Here is a 25,991-nt window from a genome sequence, read left to right as displayed (position 1 = left end):
TTCAAATTCCACCATCAGCCATAGTGGGATTTGAACCCGGGTCCCTAGAACACATTAGCTGAGTTTCTGAATTAATAATCTAGCAATAATATTACGCCAGGGCCACCCCTTTCCTATGGTGATTGGGAGCACATTAAAAAGTTTCCTCAACTTTCACCTCCTCGTAGACATTTTTTCATTCCTCCCTAGGGAACAGTGCATTAAAAAAAAAATTCTCGTGTCACCTTTGGTTCTTTTGCCAATCACCTTAAATTGCTATTTCCCTCTGCCATTTATGCATTGCTGGCCTTACTTCATCTTGCTCTTGGTTCTTCACCCTTCCACTATTGGAGACAGTGTCACCAGACAGACCTTTCACGTTCACCACTTGCATTTAGAGAGCGCCTTTTATGACCTCACGATATTCTAAACGCAATCGCTGTTGTAACACAGCAAAACGATGGGTTCTCCTTCAGCACAGGATAGTAGTGTGGAATGGTAATGGCAGAGACTTGGAAACAGCTTATTGGCCCTCTTGACAGTGACAATGGATGTCAAAACAGGGCAAGATGAAGAATAGCCAGCAATGAACAAATGGCAAAGAAAAATAGCCAGCTTTAAAGTCATGTGACTACAATTTGGGTACACCTCCTGATCCCCAAATCCTGTCCACTATCTACAAGGCACAAGTCAGGTGATGAAATACTCTCCAACTGCCTGGATGAGTACGGATCCAACACACAAAAGTCTTGACACCATCCAGGACAAAGCAGTCGACTTGATTGGCAACCCATCCACCACCTTCAGCATTCACTCTCTACACGACCGATTCACAGTGGCAGCAGTGTCTACAAGATGCTGCAGGAACTCACCAAGCCTTCTAAAACAACATCTTCAAAACACATGATTGTTACCATCTAGAAGGAGAAGGGCAGCAGATACATGGGAACACCACCATCTGGAAGTTCCCTTGCAAGTCACTCAGCACCCGACTTGGAAATATTTTGCCGTTCCTTCATTGTTGCTGGGTAAAAATCTTCAGATTTTCTCCCTAATAGTGATGTGGGTGCACTTACCACATGAACTGGTCCGTTTCAAGGCAGCAGCTCATCACCACCTTCTGAAGGATAACTTGAGATAGATGGGCAATCAGTGCTGGCCTAGCTAGTGTCGCCCACATCCCAAGAAAGAAACAGTGAGAACAATGCTTTCAAATGCTTGAAATGCTTTGGCAGCATGGACAAGTTGGCTGTAAACCTCTATGACTCTAAAGGGTGGCACAGTGGCAGGTGGAACAGCGGTTTGCACTGCTGCCTAATAGCACCAGTGACCCAGGTTCAATTCCAGTCTGTGGTCACTGTCTGTGTGAAATTCACAGTCTCTTCCTGTGTCCGCTTGGATTTTCCACACTCCAAAGATGTGCAGGTTAGGTTGATTGGCCATGCTAAATTGACCCGTGTCAGGGGGATTAGCAGGTTAATTGTGTGGGATTACGGGAATAGGGCCTGGGTGAGATTGTGGTTAGTACAAACTCGATGGGCCGGGATTCTATTCTAAACACAATTTTTTCCATCCTACTGGTGTCAATGGCCCTCCACATGGATGGAACCTGGGATTTCCACTTAGTTGAGATACCCATTGACTTAAGCAATGGAGCTAAGGTGCATGCTTTTTTAAGAACTATTTTGCTTAACTAGCTATTTTTTATATAGCATGGGTTAGCTCAAACTGTCCATTAATGAGATGGCATTAAAAGGTTATGATGGTTCTCAGCTGAATGCAGATGCCCACTGCTATTTTCAAGGTGTTGCCTTCAACCAGGTCACTGTATTTAAGACAACGAGTAAGTCAGTGCATGTCAACGTAGGTGAGTGAGCACAGGGAAATAAATGATTGTACAGGACTTCGTGAAAGTTAGGATACGGGCGGCAGAGTTTTGAATAAACTCAAGTTTATGGAGCATGGAAGATGGTGCATCAGCCAAGAGAACAATGGAATTGTCAAGAAACTGCATAGCAAAATGTAATCTGTAAATCATGCAGCGCTTTAAACAAGCCAAGAATATGGAAGCTACCACGTTAAAGCGAGTTCTCTTCTTCTTCTTTCATCAGTGAACATTTAACCAGAATGGTAGCAGGAGAAAGACAGAAATGCAAGTTTCAAGAGAACCTCAGACATTTACAGCACAGAAACAGAGGCCATTCAGCCCATTGTGCCTGTGCTAACTCTTTACTAGAACAAGCCAAAACAAATACTAATGCCCTGATCCCACCCCACAACCTGGTTTCAAACATCCGCCTCAACTGTTTATCCAATTTTCCAAGAAAAGGTGCTATCCTCTCCTCCTCAGCCATTTCCTGTTACAAAGTGTTCCTTCCGACAACAAGCCTCAGAGTAAAGAAATTAATGCCCAAGTCAAACATTAGGTAGTTTGGGTGGGTGGTGGGGCGCGGCGTTGCTTCAATGCTCATTAAAGCATCTGTCTACACTAAGTGGTCGGACCTGGAGAAACAACTTTTTGACTTGAAGTCCTTGGTGCTAGCAACCAAGTCAAGCTGACACTGGCAGCTCACTGAAAACTTCAGAATCATAGAATCTCTACAGTGCAAAAGGAGGCCATTCACCCCATCGAGTCTGCACCAACCACAATTTTACTCAGCCCCTATCCCCATAACCCCGTGCATTTACCCCAACTAGTTCCCCCTAACACAAAGGGTCAATTTAGCACGGCCAATCTGTACATCTTTAGACCATGGGAGGAAACCAGAGCATCCGGAGGAAACCCTCGCAGACACAGGCAGAATGTGCAGACTCCACACAGACAGTGAATCGAGGCTGGGAATCAAACCCGGATCCTTGGCACTGTGAAGTAGCAGTGCTAACCACTGTGCCACCATCCTGACTACCGGTCTTATCAGCTGCTCCCGGATATAGAAATGCAGATACAAGACAGCGAGTCCAAGAGGAAATTACTTCTTTTTTCTTATTGTAACGGTGGTGGAACAGTGCCTGAACTAATGGGCCCTTTCACTGTACATTCAAATGGACTGGATATCCATTAACTAGCACATTCCACATTAGAAACACATTTTTAGCAAATAGAACCAGTGAGTAGCGCAGCTTCATGCCATCAATCACCCAGTTTCAGTCAGGGGTTACGTACAGACATATACTATTTCAAAGGAGAGTAGACGAGCTGTCACTGGTGCCTTGGCCAATATTTATCCCCTCAAACAACATCACTTAAACACTTCCCATTGCTCAGAAAAGCAGCCAGCATAATCAACGACCCTACATACTCTCTTCCACCTTCTTTCGTCAGGAATAAGATACAGATCAAGCGAGTCTGAGGTCACGTACCAATTGACTCAAGAACAGCATCTTCCCTGCTGCTATCAGACTTTTGAATGGACCTACCTTGCACTAAGCTGATCTTTCTCTACACCCTAGGTATGACTGTAACACTACATTCTATTCTCTCTCCTTTCCTTCTCTGTGAACGGTATGATTTGTCTGTATAGCATGCAAGAAACAATACTTTTCACTGTATATTAATACATGTGACAACAATAAATCAAATCAAATCAAACAAAAGTCTGAAAACACATACCAAGCAATTCAAGAACATTTCTTCCTTGCTGCCATCAGACTTTTGAATGGACCTATCTGGTATTTAGTTGATCTTTCTTTACACCCTAGCTAGGACTGTAACACTACATTCTGCACTCTCTCTCTTCCTTCTCCCCTATGTAGTCTATGAACAGTATGCTTTACCTATATAGTGCACAAGAAACAATACTTTTCACTGTAACCCAATATATGTGATAATAATAAATCAAATCAAAATGTTACAGAGTCATCCAATCATTTTTGGGAGCTTGGTGTGTACCAATTGGATGCCATGTTTTCCACCTTGCATCAACAGTCGCACTTTAAAGCAAGTACTTCACTGGTTGTGTATTGCTTTGTGATGCCTTGGGGGCATGAAAGGCACTACAAATACAAGTTCTTTCTTGCTATTATGCTAATCTACTCTCTGGAATTCTGCCAGTTCCCACACTGGTTGACACACCCAACATAAAGGCAAATGCCACTTGATCAGTGATGTGTTGGTGCTCAGTGTGCAGTTTCACTGTTAGATTTTTAAGGGAAAGACGTGGGGCAGGATTTTACAGTCTCTTCGTCCCAAAACTGTAAAATCCCACCTGATGTCAACAGGCCTTTCCATGGTCCCGTCCCTCACCTGCTCTGATTCCCACGGCAGGTGGGGGTGGTAAAATTCTGGCCATGATGCTTTCGACAAGCCAAATTCCACAAGGAGGAATGAAGATGATTAACCAGTTACCCAGCTTGTGCAGGTGTTGACAGAAGTGCCTGGCAGAACAGAGAACATCCTGTTCTTTTTCCGTCAGTACCATGCATTCCTCAACATTCAATTACTGAACTATCAGAGGTGAAAATCTGGGACTGATCTGAAGGACTGTGCCAATGACAGTGCAATGTCATTACACTCCCAAGGTAACGTACTGGAACACCAGTCCAGTTCTAGAAGGGCAACAGCTCCGTTAAAAGTCAACATGCCAAGTGGCAGAATGCTTATTCATGAGGACGATTCCTGGAATGAGGAGCATCAGTTCAGAAGTTGGGACTGTTCTCCTCAGAGCAAAGAAGGCTGAGGGGAGATGTGACAGAGATATTCAAAATGAGAATGGCTCTCGACACAATAGATAGGGAGAAAGAATCGAGAATGAGAAGATCGAGAACAAGAGGGCACAAGAGGTGAAAACAGCATCAGCAATAGGAGGGAAAGCTTTCATCATACAGTGACTAGTTAGGGTCTGGAATGCACTGCCTGAGAGTGTGGTAAATCATAGAATCCCTACAGTGCAGAAGGAGGCCATTCAGCCCATTGAGTCTGTACCAACTACAATCCCACCCTATCCTTGCACACCAACCCCCACACTTACCCTGCTAATCCCCCTGACACTAGGGTTAATTTAGCATGGTCAATCAACCTAACCCGCACATCTTTGGACTGTGATAGGAAACCGGAGCACCCGGGGGAAACCCACACAGACACAGGGGGATTGTGCAAACTCCACAGACAGTGACCCAAGCCCAGAATTGAACCCAGGTCCCTGGTGCTGTGAGGCATCAGTGCTAACCACACTGCCACTGTGGGCCCCACAGTAGTAGAGGCAGGTTCAACTGAAACATTCAGAAGGGAATTAGGCTGTTAACTGAAGAGAACAAATGTACAGATTTATGCGGCGAAGGCAGGGGAATGGAACTAGTTGAGTTGCTCACTTGGACAGCCAGTAGAGAAGTGCTGGGCGAAATAGCCTCCTTCAGCACTACTTTTGTTTGCATTAAAAGTAATGGGATCCTGTTGGTTAAAACATGTCTTGACAGGACTGCACAACTCTTCAACAACGCAACAAGTGGCAAACCTCACTCCGGAATCTCAAGCACAAAAACCTAGGCCAATACTCCAGGGGAGGACCAAGGGGTCCGGCACTCAGACTTTCTGTTGCTTGGATGAAATGCTAAACCTGTCTGCCCTCTCAGGATGCTCCCTAGGCATTATTCAAAGAAGAGCAGGACAGTTCTCCCCAGTGTTTCAGCAAATATTAAATCACTTAATCAACACCTCTACAAACTGTGTGGGCGTACAGTGTACAAACTGGCTGCCACATTACAAAAGCGACTATATTTTGGGAGGTTCTGTGATTGCAAACAGCGCCGCATAAATCAAGTTTTTCTCTATTTCATCCCTCCACTGCTCTACTATGCACCCATCACAGAATATAAAGTATAAATGATACTGCACCTTCTACAAAGTCATTCTCAGTGTAGGTGTGTTTCTGCCCTCGGTCATCATCAGCTTCATCATCGTTATCTTCCTCCTCCTCCTCGGGGTTATTCAGTACCTCCAAACCCGCCTCGATGGCCTCAGCAAAGTCGTCCCTCCTATCCTTCCTCACGGCTTTCTCCTCGGGGTGTCGGGTCAGGCCCATCTCTAGCTGGTACACTTTGGTCAGGGTGAAGCTTTCAAAGGGCACCACCGCGTACTCACTGGGCACTCTGGCGCCCACGCTAACCTCAGCCTTGTCAATCTGGGAGTGCAAGAACTCCAGCAAGTCGTTGGGGAAACTCTCCTTGCTGTTCTGGCCTCCTCCTCCTCCACCAGTCAGAGCCGGCCCCTTCTTCTCCTGCACAGATTTCAGCTTCTCACTCATTTCCTGCAATTCCTGCTTCAGCTGAGTGATCTGCCGCTTGAGGCTCGCAGCGCGGGTCAGGTAGTGCTCCTCCTGTTCCTGCAGGAGGGCCTGATAGTATTCTTTGCCATAAGGTTTCCCTGGAATGCCAAGCAGGAGGGGATCATTATCCGGCCGAGGCGTGCACTCTAGCAAGTACAAGAGGGAGATGAGGCAGAAAAACAGAGCGAGGCCTAGCAGTAGGCGCCGCGTCCAAGCCTGCATTAGCAGGCCTCGGCGAGGCATCACCTCAAGGATTGCTGCCGGCTCTCTCTCTCAGGAAGGACCCGTCACCTCATTGATGTAGAGCTTGCTTCCAGATCTAGCCAGCTTCAGGACAGCCTTGGGTTAAAGCCATGGAACATGGGGTTCTCCACAAGTGTAGCCAACTCTGATTAGGCAGTTCCAGTGGCGTTGGCAAAATGGAAGTCGGCCAGCAGAGAATTTGGCTGGTTTTAGTCAGTTTGGCCACCGAGAGGGGGAAAGGAACTTTGAACGTTGTGGAAGTCAGATGAATCTGCAGTGCTTCAGCACGGACAGGCCTCTTTCAGCAGGCTCTGGTTGCGTTTTATCTCTTGCCCTGCAGTGGAACACCAGTCCATTCTAGGTGAGGCCCCCACTGAATTTCCATGGAATGGCGCCAGCTTTGGTTTTATTAATGTCAACCTGTGTCCCATTCGCTCAGAGTTAAAGGCAGCAAGCATGGGTGCCCATTAAGTTTTATATGGGCAGGACACACCTTCAAAGAAAAACCTCTGATCAACAACAGGCCACCAAACAGCTAATTATGCTGCTCAGAGCAGGCCTAGGGCTTTCTACTGCAGCTAAACCCTAATGGAAATGCTTAATTGGTTCAGTACACAAGATGCTGTTGTGTCAAGACACAGCGTCCGTCCTTGGTTTCTCCAGCCAATTATCACAGCAGGGTGGTGCTGGTCATTTGCACACAGCCGTTCAGACATGAACTAGTAAGTGGCAAGAAAGGTCGCGGGGACCCGTCTCCTGAAAAAGGACAGAGAGAAAAAAAAATACTGGTTAAAACATGAATAATAACAGTCAGAAAAAAAAATCTGTACCTCCTTGAAGGGCGCATGCAAACAAGAAAAACATTTTAACCCAGCAAGAGATCGCTAATGGGCAACTCTACTTGCAGAATAATGAAGAGTTAGAATGCCATAACGCAGTCATTTCTCTGCAGGGTAGAGACCAAACCACATCAACAACTTGATTAAAGCAAATACTGTGGATGCTGGAATCGGAAATGAAAACAGAAAAATGCTGGAAAACCTCAGCAGTTCTGACAGCATCTGTGGAGAGAGAATAGAGCCAATGTTTCGAGTGAGGATGACCCTTCGTCTCTCTCGTTCTCTCTCTCTCTCTCTGTAGATGCTGTCAGACCGGCTGAGATCTTCCAGCATTTCTCGTTTTTGTAACATCAACAACTTGTATTTTCACAGATCACACTTAACATCGTTAAATGTCACAAGGCTTGCTACAGGATTATCGTCCAATGGGATTTGGCACAGGCTCAGCTGAAACAAAGGAAAAGGACAGGCGACTAAAATATTGATTAAGGAGGGAGGTTTTAATAAGTGTCGTTTTTAGGGGAGAGGGGGACGAAGGTGAACAGAGAGCTTTAGGGAGGAAATCCACAGCTTAGGATCCATGCAGGCAAGGCCTGGCCACCAATGGTGATGGTGAATGCACGAGAGGTCAGAATTGGAGGAGTGTGAGGGTTACAGAGGACTAGAGGAGCTGCAGGGTGATAGGGAAGGGAAAGACCACGGAGCGATTCAAACGCGAGGATGGAATTATCAGCACAGAGTTTTATTCTAACATTTGAAAGACACAAGCAGTTACCTAGAGGAAAACAAAAATATCATTCCAGTAAAAGCTTTTTAATATATAGTAATGAAAATAACATTATTAAATCATTAATGGGAAAAATCCATGACATTAGTGGTAAATAACTCGCATTTTGATCAATCCTAGAAAGACATAAATTTCTCTGATTCCACAGGATTCTCACACGGACGCCAGTTTCAAAACGCAGGACAAAAGAGTTTGAATGTCGTAAACTAAAACAGCAAGAATGCTTTCAGAATGAGTTACTGCCTTTATGGCACCTTATTCCAGACACCCCACCACCAGAAGAAAAAATTTTGGTCGCGGGATTAAGGGGGAGAGCAAGAGTATAGCATTGAGACAGAGGGCCAACCATGATCACATTGAACGGTGGAGCAGACTTGATGGGCTGGATGGCCTACTCCAGCTCTTATCGTCCTGTGTTTCTTGTCACTAGTTACGAATGGCACACAACAAAAATACAGTGCACAGAAATCACATTTTAAAATACCTCAATTTCATTAGCAAACAGTTAATTATGGAGAAAAAGGGCACTCTGCCTTTCATCATTACAAGGGGAGGTTAATCTCCCCAAAAGGAAAGCAGGGATTGAATGCAAACAATTCTATTTTAATTTATTGGCAAGATCTTGTCATTTTGTTTCACTTCCTCCCCCTGTTTTAGAACGAGGACAAACATAATCACCTGTGGTTTTGCATATCCACTGATCGGTCTTCAAAACCGTCTAGCGCAGTTGGTCAGATGATGTGGTATTTTATTACGGACGGGAGTGCAATGTCAATGTACTATTCTGAGGCGTAGCGGCTGTTTCATTAAAGCCACAAGAACTGTTGTAAATGTCCACTAGCAGATCTGAATAGCATCATCCATAAGAGGCATCACAGCTCCTCGCCAAGGCGTCTTTGACAGCTCTTCCCAAACCCATGATCTCTGCTGGCTATCAGGACAAGGACTGGCAGGAACATGGGAATGCCACCATCTCCAAGCTCTGCTCCAACTCACACCATCTTGAGTTGGACATTTTACTGGCCATTCCTTCACAATCGTAGAATCCTTAAGTGCAAAACGAAGCCATGAGGCCCTTCGAGCCTGCACCAACAACAATCCCGCCCAGGCCCTATCCCCTTAACCCCACATATTTACCCTCATAATCTCCCTGATAGTAAGGGGCAATTTAGCATGGTCAACCGCATAACTTGTACATCTTTGGTGTGTGGGAGGAAACCAGAGAACCCGGAGGAAACCCATGCAGACATGGGAAAACGTGCAAACTACACAGACAGTTACCCAAGGCTGGAATTGAACCCGGGTCCCTGGCACTGAGGCAGCAGTGCTGACCACTGTCCTTAACAATTATTGACAGATTATCCCACCTGCAGTATGTTCACATTAAGAACTGAATGTACAACCTGGGCTGACATTTTGATCTCATTGTGTAAATGCTACCTTGTTGGCAGTGTCAATTCAAAGGTAAACCACAGTCTTGTAGCACTTCACAATAAGAGACTGGAAAATTCTCTAGCGTCCAGGCCAACATTCTTCCCTCAAAAAAAGTGTAATTGGTTATTTAGTTGTATCTTTGCCTAGCTAACAACCATTACACCTAAAGCACATTCAGAGATGCATTGAGGTGTGATATAAATATATTTTCAAAATAATTACTTCATCCTTAAAAGTTACAAAGCCAATACTCAAATGCTTATTATTAAGCCACTCAAATCTTGGCACATCCAACTCCCCCTGCCTCGGCAAGGCACCCAACATAATTAAGGGCCTCACGCACCCCAGACATTCTCTCTTCCACCTTCTTCCATCGGGAAAAAGATACAAAAGTCTGAGGTCATGTACCAACCAACTCAAGAACAGCCTCTTCCCTGCTGCTATCAGACTTTTGAATGGATCTACCTCGCATTTAGTTGATCTTTCGCTACACCCTAGCTATGACCGTAACACTACATTCTGCACCTTCTCCTTTCCTCCTCTATGTATAGTATGCTTTGTATAGCGCGCAAGAAGCAATACTTTTCACTGTATACTAATACATGTGGCAATAACAAATTAAATCAAGTAATCATATACTGAAGAAGTGCAGATGTACCTGCAAGGCTTCACTTACAAATCTGTGGATGCTGGGAATTTCAAATAAAACAAAATTCTGGAAACACTCAAGCCAATCAGGTAGCATCAGTGGAACAGTTAATATTTCAGGTCATGACCTTTCATAAAACCCTCAACCTGATTTGATTTGATTTATTATTGTCACATGTATTAGTATACAGTGAAAAGTATTGTTTCTTGCGTGCCATACCGTTCATAGAGAAGGAGAGTGTGCAGAATGTAGTGTTACAGTCATAGCTGGGGTGTAAAGAAAGATCAACTTAATGCAACAAAGTCCATTCAAAATTCTGATGGCAGCAGGGAAGAAGCTGTTCTTGAGTCAGTTGGAACATGACCTCAGACTTTTGTATCTTTTTCCCCGATGGAAGAAGGTGGGAGAGAGAATGTCTGGGGTGCGTGGGGTTCTTGACCACGCTGGCTGCTTTTCCAAGGCAGCAGAAAGTGTAGAGAGTCAATGGGTGGCAGACTGATTTGTGAGATGGATGGGCTACATTCATGACCTTTTGTATTTTTGTGCAGTCTTGGGCAGAGCAGGAGCCGTACCAAGCTGTAATACAGCCTGGTACAGACCATCCATCCCTTGCTCTCTGTAAATTATCTGCATTTACATCATGTATCAAATACAGTAAAGCATCCTAAGGTGTTCTACAGGTGGATCATCCAACAAAATTGGACATCGAGACACACTTGATATTAGAATTAAAGCTTGGTCAAAGATCTAGACTTTATGTAAGTAAGCAAGAGATGGAGCTCGGGGTCCAGGCATATGAAGACGGTGGGGCAATTAAATCGAGAATGTACAAGAGGGCAAAGTTGGAGGAAATATAGAGGCTCCACTGTGTATTCAATTTTGTTGGTGCCAGTCTGATTTGCTGAGCTTAATCACGAAGAAACTCTATAAAATACCACCACATAATGACTATTCTCTCTTTCAGCCTCTTACAGGGAAGGGGGTAAAAGTGCTTTCGGGAACTTAAAATAGGAAACCTCAAACTCATCACCACTCACATGAAGGCAGGATAAAACAGTTCCTATTACATTTTGAGAAATAATGATACTAATTTTGTTAATTATAAACTGCAACATCCTGTGAGAGCAAACAATGAGAATGGAATGTTTGAATAATGTCATGGAGCACAGAATCTACGCTGTCTTACCAGCACAGTAATGAGGGAGTGCTGTACTGTCACGGGTGCCATCTTTTGGCTAAGACTTTGGGCCAAGGCCCAGTCAGTCCTCTCAGGTCAACATAAAAGATCCCATGATAACAATACTTAAAGAAAAGGACAGGCCACCCAGATCCTAGCCAATACTTATCACACAAACAACATCACTAAAATCAGGCTGATCATTATCTCATTGTTGTTTTTGGGGGCTTGCTGCGTGTTTATCTGGCTGGCACTTGGGTACACATCAAAAGGTACTTCATCAGATTGCAGCTATCGAGGTTCAGACTGTGACTCAAATGCAACCTCACAGTTGTGCTTTTTTTGAAATTGAATTAGGGAGGGGAGCGTGAGGGGCCACAACTGTGAAACTTTGATGTTCGTAGCGCACATTGGATCAGCACGAAAGTACAGTGGTTGGCACTGCTTCCTCACAGTGCCAGGGACTCAGGTTCAATTCCAGCCTCGGGTGATTGTGTGGAGTTTGCATCTTCTCCCCGTGTCTGTGTGGGTTTCCTCCGGGCGCTCCAGTTTCCTCCCACAGTCTGAAAGACGTGCTGCTTAGATGCATTGACCATGCTAAATTCTTCTGCAGCATACCCGAACAGGCGCAGGAGTGTGGCGACTGGGGGATTTTCACAGTAACTTCATTGCTGTGTTAATGTAAGCCTACTTATGACTAATGAATAAACTTTAAAAAAATTAGACCAAGATTAGCCAGTGACATACGGTGAATGAACGCTGTGTGTATTTAAAGAAACGCTGCTGTAGGAAGTTATTTTTGGGTGTGCAGAAGCAGGAGTCCAATAGCTCATATAAAGAACAATGAAAATTACATTTTGTCCTGAGGCTTTTGGCAGCAGACACTTCCACGGTGGTTTTTGAGACATGCCCACCAGTGTTAAATGCAAGCTATTCACAGCAGAGGTGCTGTGCTGCCATTTAAACATTTACAACAAACCTCCTGCAAGTTCCAACGCAATTTTATACTGCTGTTTGATCTTGGGGGACCAGCGTTTGGCAGCCAGCTCTCTCAGCACTTACACAACTAAACCCGGCTCTCCTTCACCCGCAGTCGACTCACTGGCTTAAGTGTATTGCTTCCTGGAACCTGAACTAAAATAATGCAAACACAAAGCGCCCTTTTGCAGGGGTAAATAAGGTGGTGAACGTCTGGAATGCACTGCCTGGGGAGGTGGTGGGAGCAGGTACGAAAGCTGCCTCCCATCCATTCACTCTGTCTCCACTTCCCACTGCCTCGGCAAAGCAGGCAGCGTAATTAAGGAACCCATGCATCCCGGACACTCTCTCTCTTCCTTCGGGAGAAAGATACAAAAGTCTGAGGTCACGTACCAACCAACTCAAGAACAGCTTCTTCCCTGCTGCTGTCAGATTTCTGAATGGATTTGCATTAAGTTGATCTTTTTCTATACCCTAGCCATGACTGTAACACTACATTCTGCACTCTTGATTCCTCCTTAATGAACAGTATGTTTGCCTGTAGAGTGCAAGAGAAACAATACTTTTCACTGTGTTGATACATGTGGCAATAATTCAAATCAAATCATTTAAGGGGCGTCTAGACAGAATATATGAATTGGAAGGGAATAGAAGGATACAGACTACACGAGTGCATACGGTTTTAGTTTAGGCAGGGAGGCGATGGCCTAGTGGTATTATCACTAGACTATTAATCCAGAAACTTAGCTAATGTTCTGGAATCTGGATTCGAATCCCGCCATGGCAGATGGTGGAATCTGAATTCAATTAATAAAAATATCTGGAATTAAAAATTTACCATGACCATGAAACCACTGTCAATTGGCTGAGAAACCCATCTGGTTCACTACTTAGGGAAGGAAATCTGCCGTCCTTACCTGGCATACATGTGACTCCAGAGGCAGAGCAATGTGGTTGACTCTCAACTGCCCTCAGGCAACTAGGGGTGGGCAATAAATACTGGTCAGCCAGAGAATGAATAAAGAATAAAGGCATCATGATCGGTGAAGGGCCCATTCCTGAGCTGTACTTTTCTTTGCTCCTTGAAAGAAGTAGCTCCAAACAGAAATGCCGAGAGTGGGTCCTGAACATGACTGCCTATTCTCTTTTTCCAAACTCACCCACCCCTCATACCTTGAGTTTTTCTCTAATTTCCTTTTTCCCCTGAAGCCAGGTGTTAATGATGTGGAAATGCCAACATTGGACTGGGGTAAATGATCTTCTCCAAGAAAATCACGCATATTGACACAGACATCAAATTCCTCCAAAGCTGCCAGTGTTAACCTCAGGAGCAACTCAGGTCGATGGGAATTTTTCTTTAACTCATTGGTGGGACATGGGCATCGCTGGCTGGGCCAGCATTTATTTCCCATTCCTATCTGCCCTTGGAGGACAGTTAAGATTCAACCACATTGCTGCGGCTCTGGAGTTGCATGTAGGCCAAACCAGGCAAGGACAGCAGATTTCCTTCCCTAAAGAACATTAATGAGCCAGATGGGTTTTTCCAACAATCAACAATGGTCATCAATAGATTCTTAATTCCAGACAATCTTTACTGAATTCAACTTTCACTATTTGCCATGGCGGGATCTGAACCCGGGTCTTCAGAACATTAGCTGAGTTACCAGATTATTGGTCTAGTGATAATACCATTAGGCATACCGCTGGGCCTCCCCTGGCACAGGAAGCCATTCGGTCTGGCCTTAGGAAAACTATTCAATTAGCTCCATTCATCTGCACTTTCCTTAGTAGCCCTGCAAATATTTCTGTTCAAGTGCTTTCAACACTGATAAGAGTTGGAAACTGCCCGTCCCTTTAATAAGGACCTCAAACTAGTTTTAAGTTTAAAGTTTATTTATTAGTATCACAAGTAGGCTCACACTGCAATGAAGTTGCTATGAAAATCCCCTAATCGCCATATTCTGGCGCCTGTTCAGATACACTGAGGGAGAATTTAGCGTGGTCAATGCATCTAACCAGCACATCTTTTGGACTGTGGGAGGAAACTTGAGCCCCCAGAGGAAACCCACACAGACATGGGGAGAACATGCAGTCTTCACAGAAACACTGACCTAAGCCAGTAATTGAAACTGGGTCCCTGGCGCTGTGAGGCAGTAGCGCTAGCCACCGTGCCAACTAAGATTTCTGGATAGGTGAGAAACTCGATAAATGCGTCTTAAGTTTGTAATTCATTACATCACCATACAAGCACCATTTAAGATGAGGATAGACAGATATCTGAAGTAGATAAAGAGATAGGGTTTGAGGACAGCAGAGTAGTGGGGTTAGTCTGGCTTGCTCTGATGATCCTATAGTTGAATGGTCACTTAGTGTGCTGTAAATCTCTATGGTTTTAAATTAGCATTGATGGGTTCAACAGAATGCCATCGCCACCACCTTAAAAAATGTCATCTTTATATAACCAAAAACGGAAAGTAGCTGATTACAGACAATGAGAGATGGAGAAATTCAATAAAACCAGCAAAATGCAGCACCATTTAAATAAACAAGAACGTTTTTTGATAGCTGACATGTTTCCTTTGGTTACAGTCCAAGTGATTACAATGTTCAACTGGATTGGAATCAAAGTTTGTTGAACTCCACTAGGCTGTGAATGTAGTTTTAAACACTAGAAACCACAAGTTAACTTATATTTATGCAGCCCCTTTCATATCTCAAGGTACTGTAAGGAAAATTTGGCACCAAGCCATACAAGGATACAATAAGGCCCTTCATCAAAAGGTTGCTCAAAGAGATACGTTTTGAAGAAATGTCTTAAAGGCGTGAGGGGAGTAGAAAGGCAGAGATTTAAGGAGGAATTTCCATAGCTTACAGCCGGGCAGCTGTAGACACGGCCATCAATGATGAAACAATTAAAATCAGGAATCCGCAAGAGAACAGTACTGGGGGAATGCAGAGATAACTGAGAATTGTGGAGTTGGAAGCTGTGACATACACTCGTTAATCAGACTAAACTATCAACAGTTTAAAACACAAAAATTGCTTGGGAACTTAACATTAACAGAAGAGAAGAATGATTGTGGACTTGACACATCAGAGGGGCAGAAATGATCTAAAATCAATACACACACACTCAACAGGCACCATGTAACCTACCCAACATCACTAACCCACTTGATCTCAGTAACAGGCAGGAGCCATGAGACACAATCTCTTCCATCAGGTGATGGATGAAATAAAAAAAACTATAATGTTGAGGTTTTGACAGAGGACAGGTTAATGGAACACAATATTTAATTGGATAGCAAAGCAAAGGTTAATGCTCAAGGCGATCCTTAATATTAGTACGGCATTCAATTCACTTACATCATGAACAATCTTCAGTGTCATAACCTTTTGAGATAACTCACATTTTCTGAGGGAGGTGGAGGGTGGGTGTGGGCAAGACTTTGAAGAAATTAATTGTGAAATCCTTCCAGACACCATAATCTCTCAACTAAATATTCATAGAATCAAAGAATCCCTACAGTGCAGAAGAGGTCCATTCAGCCTCTCAAGTCTGCACTGACCCTTTGACAGAGCAACCCATCCAGGTCCTATCCCTGTAACCCCATGTATTTACCCCACTAATTCCCCTAACCTATATGGCTTGGAACACTAAGAGGCAGCTTCACATAACCAATCCACCTAACCTGTACATCGTTGGACTGTGAGAGGAACCAGAGCACCCGGAAGAAACCCACGGAGACACGGGAAGAAAGTGCAAACTCTACACAGTCACAAAGGCCAGAAGCAAACCTAGGTCCCTAGTGCTGCCCCTCTTAGAACTTGCATCAGGACTAGCATGATGAGGGTGACAAAGTGGCAAATATCACACTGCTGAGGTACAAAGGGTAATCCCCACAAGGAGTCGGAATTTTACTACAAAAGCAGAATATTCAAGGAGATGGTAGTCGGATCTTATTCCATCTGTGCATAGGAAGGACAAGTACACGTCTTTTGAGACAATGTACCTTTGGGAGACAACAGACAAACACTCTTTCTGTTCTGGAAAAAAAATCATAGATACATCCAGACATGAAAATGTGTTATTTTAGTTTGACTCAAAAAAATGTATATTCCTGAAATGTGATAAAGTTTTATTAAAACTGAACAACTCAGTAACAGAAAACTATTGGGACACGGTTTGCTGAGCATATGAGACTCTCCTAAAATAATCATTCAATTATTTGATCCCACACCTCCTTTTAAGTGCCTTTTTCTTTTAATCTTTACATCTGGCTTCCACCTTTTCCACACTCCCTGCCCCAAGGTCATAATTAACCCCACTGCAATCTTAAATCTGGGGTTAACTAGGCTAAGATTTTGGCAACAAAAGGCACTCGCATTGTCTTGGTAGATTCGGACGACACAGATGTAGCTGGCTCAGCTTAAACATTAGACTGGAGGCTTACCCAAATGCTTGTGGCCTGCTCGCATGCTTCAAGTCGGCTTCAGTGAGCAATGGCTCGCCCAGCACAGCCCCAACACAGTCCAGACTTGTACAATATACACACACGCACAGTCAGTCAAAGTCATCTGGAAGGAAAGAAAGAAAGAAAGAAAGCAAGCCACATCAGTGCAGCTACAAACGTCTCGTTCAAACCAGAGCAGCCCATGTGTTTGTCATTACTGTAACCACCGCAGCACAGGCTGTCACTGCTTCACTCGCTGTAAATGTTATCCTGGGGTGGAACCTGCAGCAATGTCTGTAAAACCACAGAGGTTTTGTCTTTTTGTTGTGTGTTGGGGGGGCGGGAGCAGTAGTAAAAGGAGAAGGAGGATGACTGCTTTCTTGGCAACCTGATTCCTGACAAAACAGAAATCGGTTTAAGAGAACTGATATTTCTTTCATCTAAATCCCTCGCGTCTGTTTCCCCACTTTCAAGTTACAGCAAGAGGGAAAATGAATATTTGATCTGATCGTCTTTAGAATAGAATCCCTATAGAGCAGGAGACAGCCATTTGGCCCATCAAGTCTGCACTGACTCTCGGACAACAATCCCACCCGACTATATTCCTGTCAGCCCACCTATTTATCCTGTTAATTCCCCTAAACTGCACATCTTGGGACACTAAGGGACAATTCAATATGGCCAATCCACCTAATCTGCACACTCTTGCACAGTGGGAGGAAACTGGAGCACCTGGAGGAAACCCACGCAGACACAGGGAGAGTGTGCAGGCTCCCCACTGTGTGGAGTGACCCAAGGCTGGAATTAAACCTGGGTCCCTGGCATTGTGAGGCAGCAGTGCTGACCACTGTGTCTTTGAAACCCATTTCCCACCCAAATGTCCTACACATTGTTCCACGTGTAGTAGCTGGTGTAGGCAGCAGGGAAACAACAATGTGCCTTTATATAGCACGTTTAGATACACCAAAAAATTCCAAAGTGCTCTATAAGAGCAGCAATTTTAACCAAGACACAGAGGAGGTATTAGGACAGATGGCTGAAAGTTTAGCCAATGAGGTAGGTTTTAAGAAGGGAGGGGAAGAGGAATTCCTTAAGGAATGTCACAATTACCGTGGTTCCATTATCCTTTCCTCACATTACAGAATTACATAGCACAGAAACAGAGTGCTAACTTCAACAGATCCAAGTAAGTGCCACGTTCGTCTTTCTTCATCTATCCCTTTCAACATCTCCTATTCTTTTCTACCTCACGCGCTTATCTAGCTTCAATGAGCCATGACAACCACCTCAAATACTCCCTTTGCTAGCCATTTCCACATTCTCGCAAAAAAGTCCTCCTCCAAAATAATTTGGCGTAAAAAGACTTTAGAAATGAACCACACCCGTCTATGATATCCCTGATATCAGAGCTCCTGTGACTGCAAGAATTCCTCTGTTGAAACTGCTCAAGGTGAACTTCAAATCTTAAAACTCAATGCTGGATATAATTCTGGTGAAAGTCATCCAATGTCACGCTCTCACCTTGGAGTTAAAAGTTCATGGGCTGAAGCCCCCTGACCTCCACCCTCCTATGATGTGAGCACTTAACTTAGGCACCTCCTGTGCATTACTGAGGACAGTTAATCAAAGATCACTCACAGGCTTCACAGCAATTCATTCAGAATTCAATTCCCCTTAGGGCAGCACGGCGGCACAGTGGTTGACACTGCTGCCTCACAGTGCCAAGGACCAAGGTTTGATTCCCAACTTAAGTCAGTCTATGCGGAGTCTGCATGTTCTCCCCACATCCTTGTGGGTTTCGCCTGGGTGCTCTGGTTTCCTCCCACAGTCCAAACGACATGATGGTGAGGTGCACTGGCAATGCTAAATTCTCCTTCAGTGTACCCGAACAGGCACCGGAGTGTGTCAACTAGAGGATTTTCACAGTAACTTCACTGCACTGTTAATGTAAGCCTACTTGTGGCTCTAATAAATAAACTTTAAACTTTAACTTTAAACAAATTGAGTCCAAGGAATCTGAAGCTTTCCCCAGGAGGGTAAAGAGCCATTAGCAGACACTGGGACAAAGCACAAGGCCTTTGAGGGGTGTTCCATCCCTTCAATGGAAAAGCAAAGTTGTAGCTTAGGAAAAAAAATGCATTTGTACAGGGTCGTATCATGTTTCCGGGGAGGCCTCTCAAATATCAAATCTCTGGGGAGACCTTGCAAATATCACATCTCCAGGAAGACCTCTCAAAAGTGTTTCACACCAGAGGAGTTACTTTAAAAGTAGAAAGTAGTTGCATTTTGAAACATAGCAAAAAACTGTATTCAAATAGCACCTCCAACATAGTAAAGTGCTCCAAATCTCTTTGATAGACTTTGACACCAGCAGGGGACTTTAAGTGCAAATGACTAAAGGTTTGATCAAAGCAGTATGTTTTAAGGCACACTGGGACATTAACACGACTCATATATGCATAGCAAAATCCCAAAAACAGCAATGTGATAATCAACCAAAAAAAATTTTCTTTGCATGTTGGTTGAAGAATGCATTTTACTCAGATGAGTAGGAGAACTTTCCACATTTCTTTGAACAGCATGCAGGATTTTTAATGTTTGCCTGAACCACTAAGATTTTTCAAGAAACCTCTATGAAGAATTGGGATTCGCAAAGTATCCTCTTTCCTTCCTTTTTTTTCTCCTGTAAACTGAACATTCTTGTCTAGACATGAGAGTGTTGGCAACAGAATCGGGCAACATGCTGCCAGGGTGATGAATGAACATATTCATGCATGGTTTAGTGTTCCAATTAGACAACAACCTCACGCATTCATTCTGCTGGGGGCTGTTGCCCACGTGGAAGGCACAAACACTAGAACTGTGAATGGACCAAGAAGCCATCTCCACCCTCCAGCTGGTCCGAGTCCCAAACCGATCCAGAGATCCGGCCACTGACCAGATGTGCCAGCCCCACTCCCTGCAAAGCCGCTGTTGCAGGCACCATCATGGTTTCCTTCCAATTCATCCCGTCTACCGTGTGCAGGCCAGCTGGACAGGATATGGGACGACTCATTTCAAAGAGAAACCATTGCGCGCAAGCAGACACTGCAGGTTAATGAGAAGCCACATCTAGATCCATTGCGCCGGGGTCGGAACGGTGAAAAGAGCCCTGCAACAGCTTTGAAAGGAAAGCAAAGGATAGGGTATTTTTATATTCAGCATCAATCCAGCTTATTGGAAATCAAACCATGACGAGGGGGCAAGACAACATGCATACAAAAGGCACATTCTGGAGTGCTATCAGGCTGACAGTACCCAGGACAGAGTAGTCGAGGTAGAAACTCCAGTGATTCGAGAGGCAGTGAGGCAGAGGAGAACTGTCACAGAATCCCTAGTGTAAAATGGCCATTCGGTCCATCAAGCCCACACCGATTATCTTACCCAGATCCTCTCCCCACATCCCACCTATTTGCCATGACTAATCCGCCTAAGCTGCACATCTTTGGACTATAGGAGGAAACCGGAGCACCCGGAGGAAACCCACACAGACTCAGGAAGAACATGCAAACTCCATACAGACATACAGTCACCCAAGGCTGGAATCATGGTAGGGTCCCCGGAGGTGTGAGGCAACAGTGCTAATCGCTGTGCCACCATGCTGCCACAGATCAATGGTCAGTCATAGATTTCCACAGAAGATCAGCTAAGTAGCTCAACCATCTGCATCACATATAATAACTGCAGGAGAGCCTGAGCAATCTACGATCTGGATGAATAAAGGGCTGTGATAATAGTGCCATGATGGCTCAGTGGTTAGAACATAGAAGGTTAGTGGTAGAATATAGAAGGTTAGAACATAGTGGTTAGTGCATTCGCAACACAGAGTTCAAATGTCACTTGAGACTGGAGGATAAAATCCAAGGTTGACACGCCAGGGCAACACTAAGGGAGTGCTGTACTGCAGGAGGTGCTGTTTTTCAAATGAGATGACTACTCTCTAAACTGGATGCAAAAGAAAACCAACCTCCCACCCACTGATTCTGTCTACACTTCCCATTGCCTTGGAAAAGCAGCCAGTATAATTAAGGACCTCACGCACTCCGGACATTCTCTCTTCCACCTTCATCCATCGGGAAAAAGATAAAAGAGTCTGAGGTCATGTACCAACCAACTCAAGAACATGGCTTCTTCCCTGCTGCTGCCAGACTTTTGAATGGACCTGTCTTGTATTAAGTTGATCTTTCTCTACACCCTAGCTGTGACTGTAACAATCCATTCTGCATTCTCTGGTTTCCTTCTCTATTAACGGTATGGCACGCAAGAAACAATACTTTTCACTGTATACTAATACATGTAACAATAATAAATAAAATCAAGTCAAACCTGTCGCAAAGACACCTTTCATTTGAGGAGTTTTTCCCCAGCGTCCATTTATCCTTCTGTGACATCAGAAACTCAGGATGATATGGTCATTATCACATTTTTGTTTGCAAGAGCTTGCTGTGTACAAATAGGCTGCTGCTTTTCCTACATTATGACAGTCACAACACTTCAAAAATAGTTAACTGGCGACACATTGATTAGCACTGCTGCCTCACAGCATCAGGGATCCGGATTCAATTCCGGCCTCGGGTCACGTCTGTGTGGAGTTTGCACATTTTCCCCATGTCTGCGTGGATTTCCTCAGGGTGCTCCGGTTCCCCCCCACAATCCAAAGGTGTGCAGAGTAAGTTGATTGGCCATGCTAAATTGCCCCTTAGTGTCAGGAGGATTAGCAGAGTAAATATGTAGGGTTACTGGAACAGGGCCTGGGTGGGATTGTGGTTGATGCAGACTTGATGGGCTGAACGGCCTCCTTTAGCACTGTAGGGATTCTACGATGCTAAAACACACTACTGTATTCAGAGGTTGTGAAAGGCGCTATAGAAATGCACATCCCTTCACATTTCTTTCCAACACTGAGACAAAAGCGAAGTAAAATCATACCAAGTAAAATCATTTCAATACACACTCTTCTCATCCTTTAATTAATGAGACAGCCACGCTCGGTCTTATGCTTCTCTGATCCAAGCACTTGCTGCATATTTACATTGGTGGCCAGTATCCATACAATGTGGAGATGATTGTAATGTAGGAAACAAACAAATGTAGAAACAACACAACCCAAGTGGATTACAGAGGTGTGGGGTTGGGAGGTAGCTTTAATCATCCGCCTGCAATTCCATCTGGGCCATGTGTGCACAGCGGTGCAGTTTCCCTAAACAACTTAATCCATTCATTCTCCAAAGCTACAAGAAACCGTGCACTTCAAACAAAAGTAAACAAACTTTGAACGACTTATTAACATGCCCCTGCTTACACACCACTGAACTTATAGGTCGCCTGTTATGGAAAGCTTTCAAACTGAGGACTACCAAAAGATCCATGAGGTCAAAGGTCTGTCTCAGGCTGGACGGACACCCCCAACATCCAAACAGCGTTCTTGAGAACTCTGTGTTGTATTTTGAATTTGCTGACTTATATTTGCTCCTTACCAAGCATGTTTATTCCTCAGTGAAGGCAACTCTTTCTTTTAAGCAACTCATATGCTTTCAAAGCGAGTTCCGCTAAGATATCCCACCTGAGAGGTCAGATGTCTGGACATTAGCAAACAGAATCATCGAGAGCAGGTCAGCGTGGCAAGCTTTGAAAGCCACCCATTGCAGGGACCCCGAGTACAGATGAAGAAACGGAGATGTTAACAGAGAGAGGTTTCGATTGCCCCCACTCACCTTTTAAAATAACACTTCCCAGTAGGTTCATGCAAGTCTGTGATAAAGAAACTCATCTGGAAGTCCAAATCGGGGCCATGTGATATTTCATGGAATGCGATTTTCACTTCACACCTGGAAGAGATAACACACTGAGTAATAAGTGACAAACACCTTGATAAAACAACTCTTCAACGTGCTGCAAAAAGTACAGTGCAGGTGTGAAGAATTCTGCCTTGCAATTCTGCGTTGCCATCAGTTTTTAAAACAGGGCTGTCTGACCCACACCCCCAAGAAAGGTTAGAGTGTGAGTGGAGGGTGCAGAGTACCCACCAAGATCAGATTTCGGTCATTGCCACTTTATTAATTTCAGTTCCAGATTCAGCGATAGTTTCCACAACAAGAAGAAACATTTTCCTTTGTACATCTTCCAGAGATTTGAGAGTGGGAGATTCAAATAGAAGCCCCACCACAGATAGAATTGGAAACCATTGCGTTACAGAGTCAAATCTGCAGCGCCCCGAAAGACACTTCTAAGCACGTGTTAGATCTGGAGAAAAGCATTCTCACCTCTGGTGTTTCTTTTCAGAATCACTGCAGCTATTCAGAATCCCAACATTCTTGACAAGTTACTGAAATATTGAAAGGAATTATCCTTGAGGCTGGAGCCCACAGCACAGAGACTCAGCAACAGATGCCGAAGCAGACTCCTACAGCACAGCGCTTACATAAGCTCTGTGGAATCCGAGGACACCTCATCACCTCATCTCACTCCTAGCCTTGCCATCCCATATTTCCACAGCACGCCAGCCAATAAAAACCTCAAAAGAGCACGTGCTTTTTCACATCATTCACCTTGGTGAAGCCAAACATTACAGTAACTGGTTTCTGTCTGGAACGATGATTTTTTTTGAAAAAAAGCAAAACGGGAATGGAATATTTAACTCATTTGTGATTTAGTGCTCAACCTCAGAACGGAAATCTGACACGTCAGTTGGGGGGCTTAAAGTTGGGAGGTACCTCCCACATAAATTTTTCTGCTATGCTTAGCTTACTGAAGGCTGAGCCCACATAGCTGTCTATGATTGAGTCCTACTCCTTTGGCTTATTCTGCACTAAACCTGCCTCTCCTTTGCTCAGTCACCTTATTTCCTATCCACGCTTTGAACCACCAAGACATATTAAAATAGGTGAAATTTGAATTCAATAAAAAAAAAATCAGGAATTAAAAGTCTGATGGTGTCCATGAAGCTATTACCAATTGTCAGAAAAACCCATCTGGTTCGCTAATGTCCTCTTAAGGGAGGAAATCTGCTGCCCTTACCCGGTCTAGCCTACATATGACTCCAGAGCCACAGCAATGTGGTGTCTCTCAAAGGCCCTCTGAAATGGAGGGCAGTTAGGGATGGGTGGTAAATGCTGGCCCAGCTAGAGACGTCACGTCCCATAAATCAATTTTTAAAAGTTAAGGCAAATTTCCTTGTTATCTGGAGAGATAACAAGGAGCTGTGGGGCACTGTCTATTGCAGCAGCCTTTATTTCCACCCCCCCCCCCCCCACTTCCAGGATTTGATTTATTGTCACATGTGTTAGTATACAGTGAAAAATATCGTTTCTTGCACGCTATACAGACAAAACATACCATTCATAGAGAAGGAAACGAGAAAGTGCAGAATGTTTCGTTACAGTCATAGCTAGGGTGTAAAGAAAGATCAACTTAATGCAAGGTAAGACCACTCAAAAGTCTGATAGCAGCAGCGAAGAAGCTAGTCTTGAGTTGATTGGTACGTGACCTCAGACTTTTGTATTTTTTTCCTGACGGAAGAAGGTGGAAGAGAGAATGCCTGGGGTGTGTGGGGTCCTTAATCATACTGGCTGTTTTGCCAAGGCAGTGGGAAGTGTAGACAGAGTTAATGGATGGGAGGCTGGACAAGGGAGTACAATACTTTGGGAAGCTTCGTTACACCAGAAAGTGGTCAGTATGTAGATCTTGCTCCCATGAGAAATGATTGAGATCAATAGTGGAGACGTATTTCAGGGGAAGCTGGATAAACACAAGAGAGAAAGGAATAGAAACATGTGCTGGTGGAGTTGGATGAAAAGGGAGGGGGTGGAAGCGGCACAATTCTGGGGCATAATCTCGATGGGTGGAATGGTTAATTTTCCGTTCTGTGGCCTTAGGCAACTGAAATTCTTATAACACAGGATACTGTCCAACAATGAACCTGCTCGCTTCCTCTGCCTGTACCCATAGTTTAAGCAAGTCATTTTTATTCTTTGCTTTAGCTAGCTTTATCCTATTCTGATGGCCCTAGACTCCAGGCAGCTGAATTTCTCATTAGGCACCACCAAAAGGTGAGCCAGGCTTTGGAGCAGCACATCCTGTAACATTCTCACACCACTGTACAATGTGGAATTATTCCCCAGTGGCACAACAGAGGAGGGCAAGGCCATCATGGAGGCCAGCACAAAACCTCTACCCTCAACTTCTATTGTACTGACACTGGTTACAATTCATGTTGAAATGGTATAAGGGGTCTGGGGCCAGCAATCTAACCCTTCTCACAATACCTACAGCAACACGTCCCATCCCTGGCCACTGAAGAACGAGACATTCCAATCTGGAAACAGGCAGAACCATTGTCTGAGAGAAACGGACAGACTGGAGAAACTTGGCAATCTCATTCCAAAAACATGGAAAAATCAGATCAGCAAAAATGACTTGACAAAGGCTCAGACCCATTCCTGCAACACTTTCTCCATTACAGCAATGACTGTATCATGCCACTTCATGCTCTCGTCTAGACCTGGATAGGTTCATCAATTTTGTTTCCAATTTTCACCCCTTCTCACCTTCATGTAGTTCAGTTCTGACACCACTTTCCTTGCTTGACCTGTTTCCACTTTCGATGGTGGACAATTACAAGCCCATTGACAGTTCCTCATACTGTTCCCTGTAAGAACTCTATCCTGTTCTCCCAGCTGTTCCTCCTCCGTTGCATCTTTTCTGATGATGCCACCTCTGAAAATGGTGCTTCTGACATATTTGCCTTTTTCCTTCACCAAGGTATCTCCCCCACCCTGTGGTTAACAGGGCACTCAACCCAACTTGATCCATTTCCTGCACCTCTGCCCTCACCCCTTCCCCTCTCTCCCAGAACATGATAGGGCCCCCCTTACAAAGAACAAAGAAAATTACAGCACAAAAACAGGTCCTTCGGTCCTCCAAGCCTGCACCAACCATGCTGCCCAACTTAACCAAAACCACTTACTCTTCCAGGGACCATATCCTTCTATTCCCATCCTATTCATGTACTTGTCAAGATGCCCCTTAAAAGTCACTACCATATCCACTTCCACTATCTTCCCCGGCAAAGATTTCCAGGCCACCACTCTGTAAAAAATCTGCCTCGTACATCTCCTTGCCCCTCGCATCTTAAATCTATGCCCCTAGTAACT

At 44.4% G+C, this 25,991-nt stretch overlaps 1 protein-coding gene across 4 annotated transcripts in view; it reads right to left on the bottom strand.

Annotated features, from left to right (window-relative positions):
* The window catches only part of csgalnact2 (chondroitin sulfate N-acetylgalactosaminyltransferase 2), a 64,254-nt gene that overhangs the window by 11,844 nt on the left and 26,419 nt on the right, over positions 1-25,991 (bottom strand). For 3 of the 4 annotated variants that reach the window (XM_080215944.1, XM_080215945.1, XM_080215946.1), the window contains exons 2-4: positions 22,554-22,667; positions 16,801-16,924; positions 5,810-7,238 (exon numbers count right to left, since the gene is read on the bottom strand). In XM_080215944.1, coding sequence (XP_080072070.1) covers positions 5,810-6,482 — 673 coding nt within the window. In that variant the 5' untranslated portion in view covers positions 6,483-7,238; positions 16,801-16,924; positions 22,554-22,667. Of the gene's footprint in view, positions 1-5,809; positions 7,239-16,800; positions 16,925-22,553; positions 22,668-23,102; positions 23,169-25,991 lie in introns of those variants that run through there. The other variant, XM_080215947.1, reaches the window with a different exon arrangement.

This window comes from Carcharhinus amblyrhynchos, chromosome 31 (assembly GCF_965287045.1).
Source record: "Carcharhinus amblyrhynchos chromosome 31, sCarAmb.v2.hapA, whole genome shotgun sequence".
Classification (NCBI taxonomy): Eukaryota; Metazoa; Chordata; class Chondrichthyes; order Carcharhiniformes; family Carcharhinidae; genus Carcharhinus; species Carcharhinus amblyrhynchos.
The sequence above is the reverse complement of the archived record's forward strand: the minus strand, read 5'-3'. Positions and strand labels throughout refer to the sequence as shown.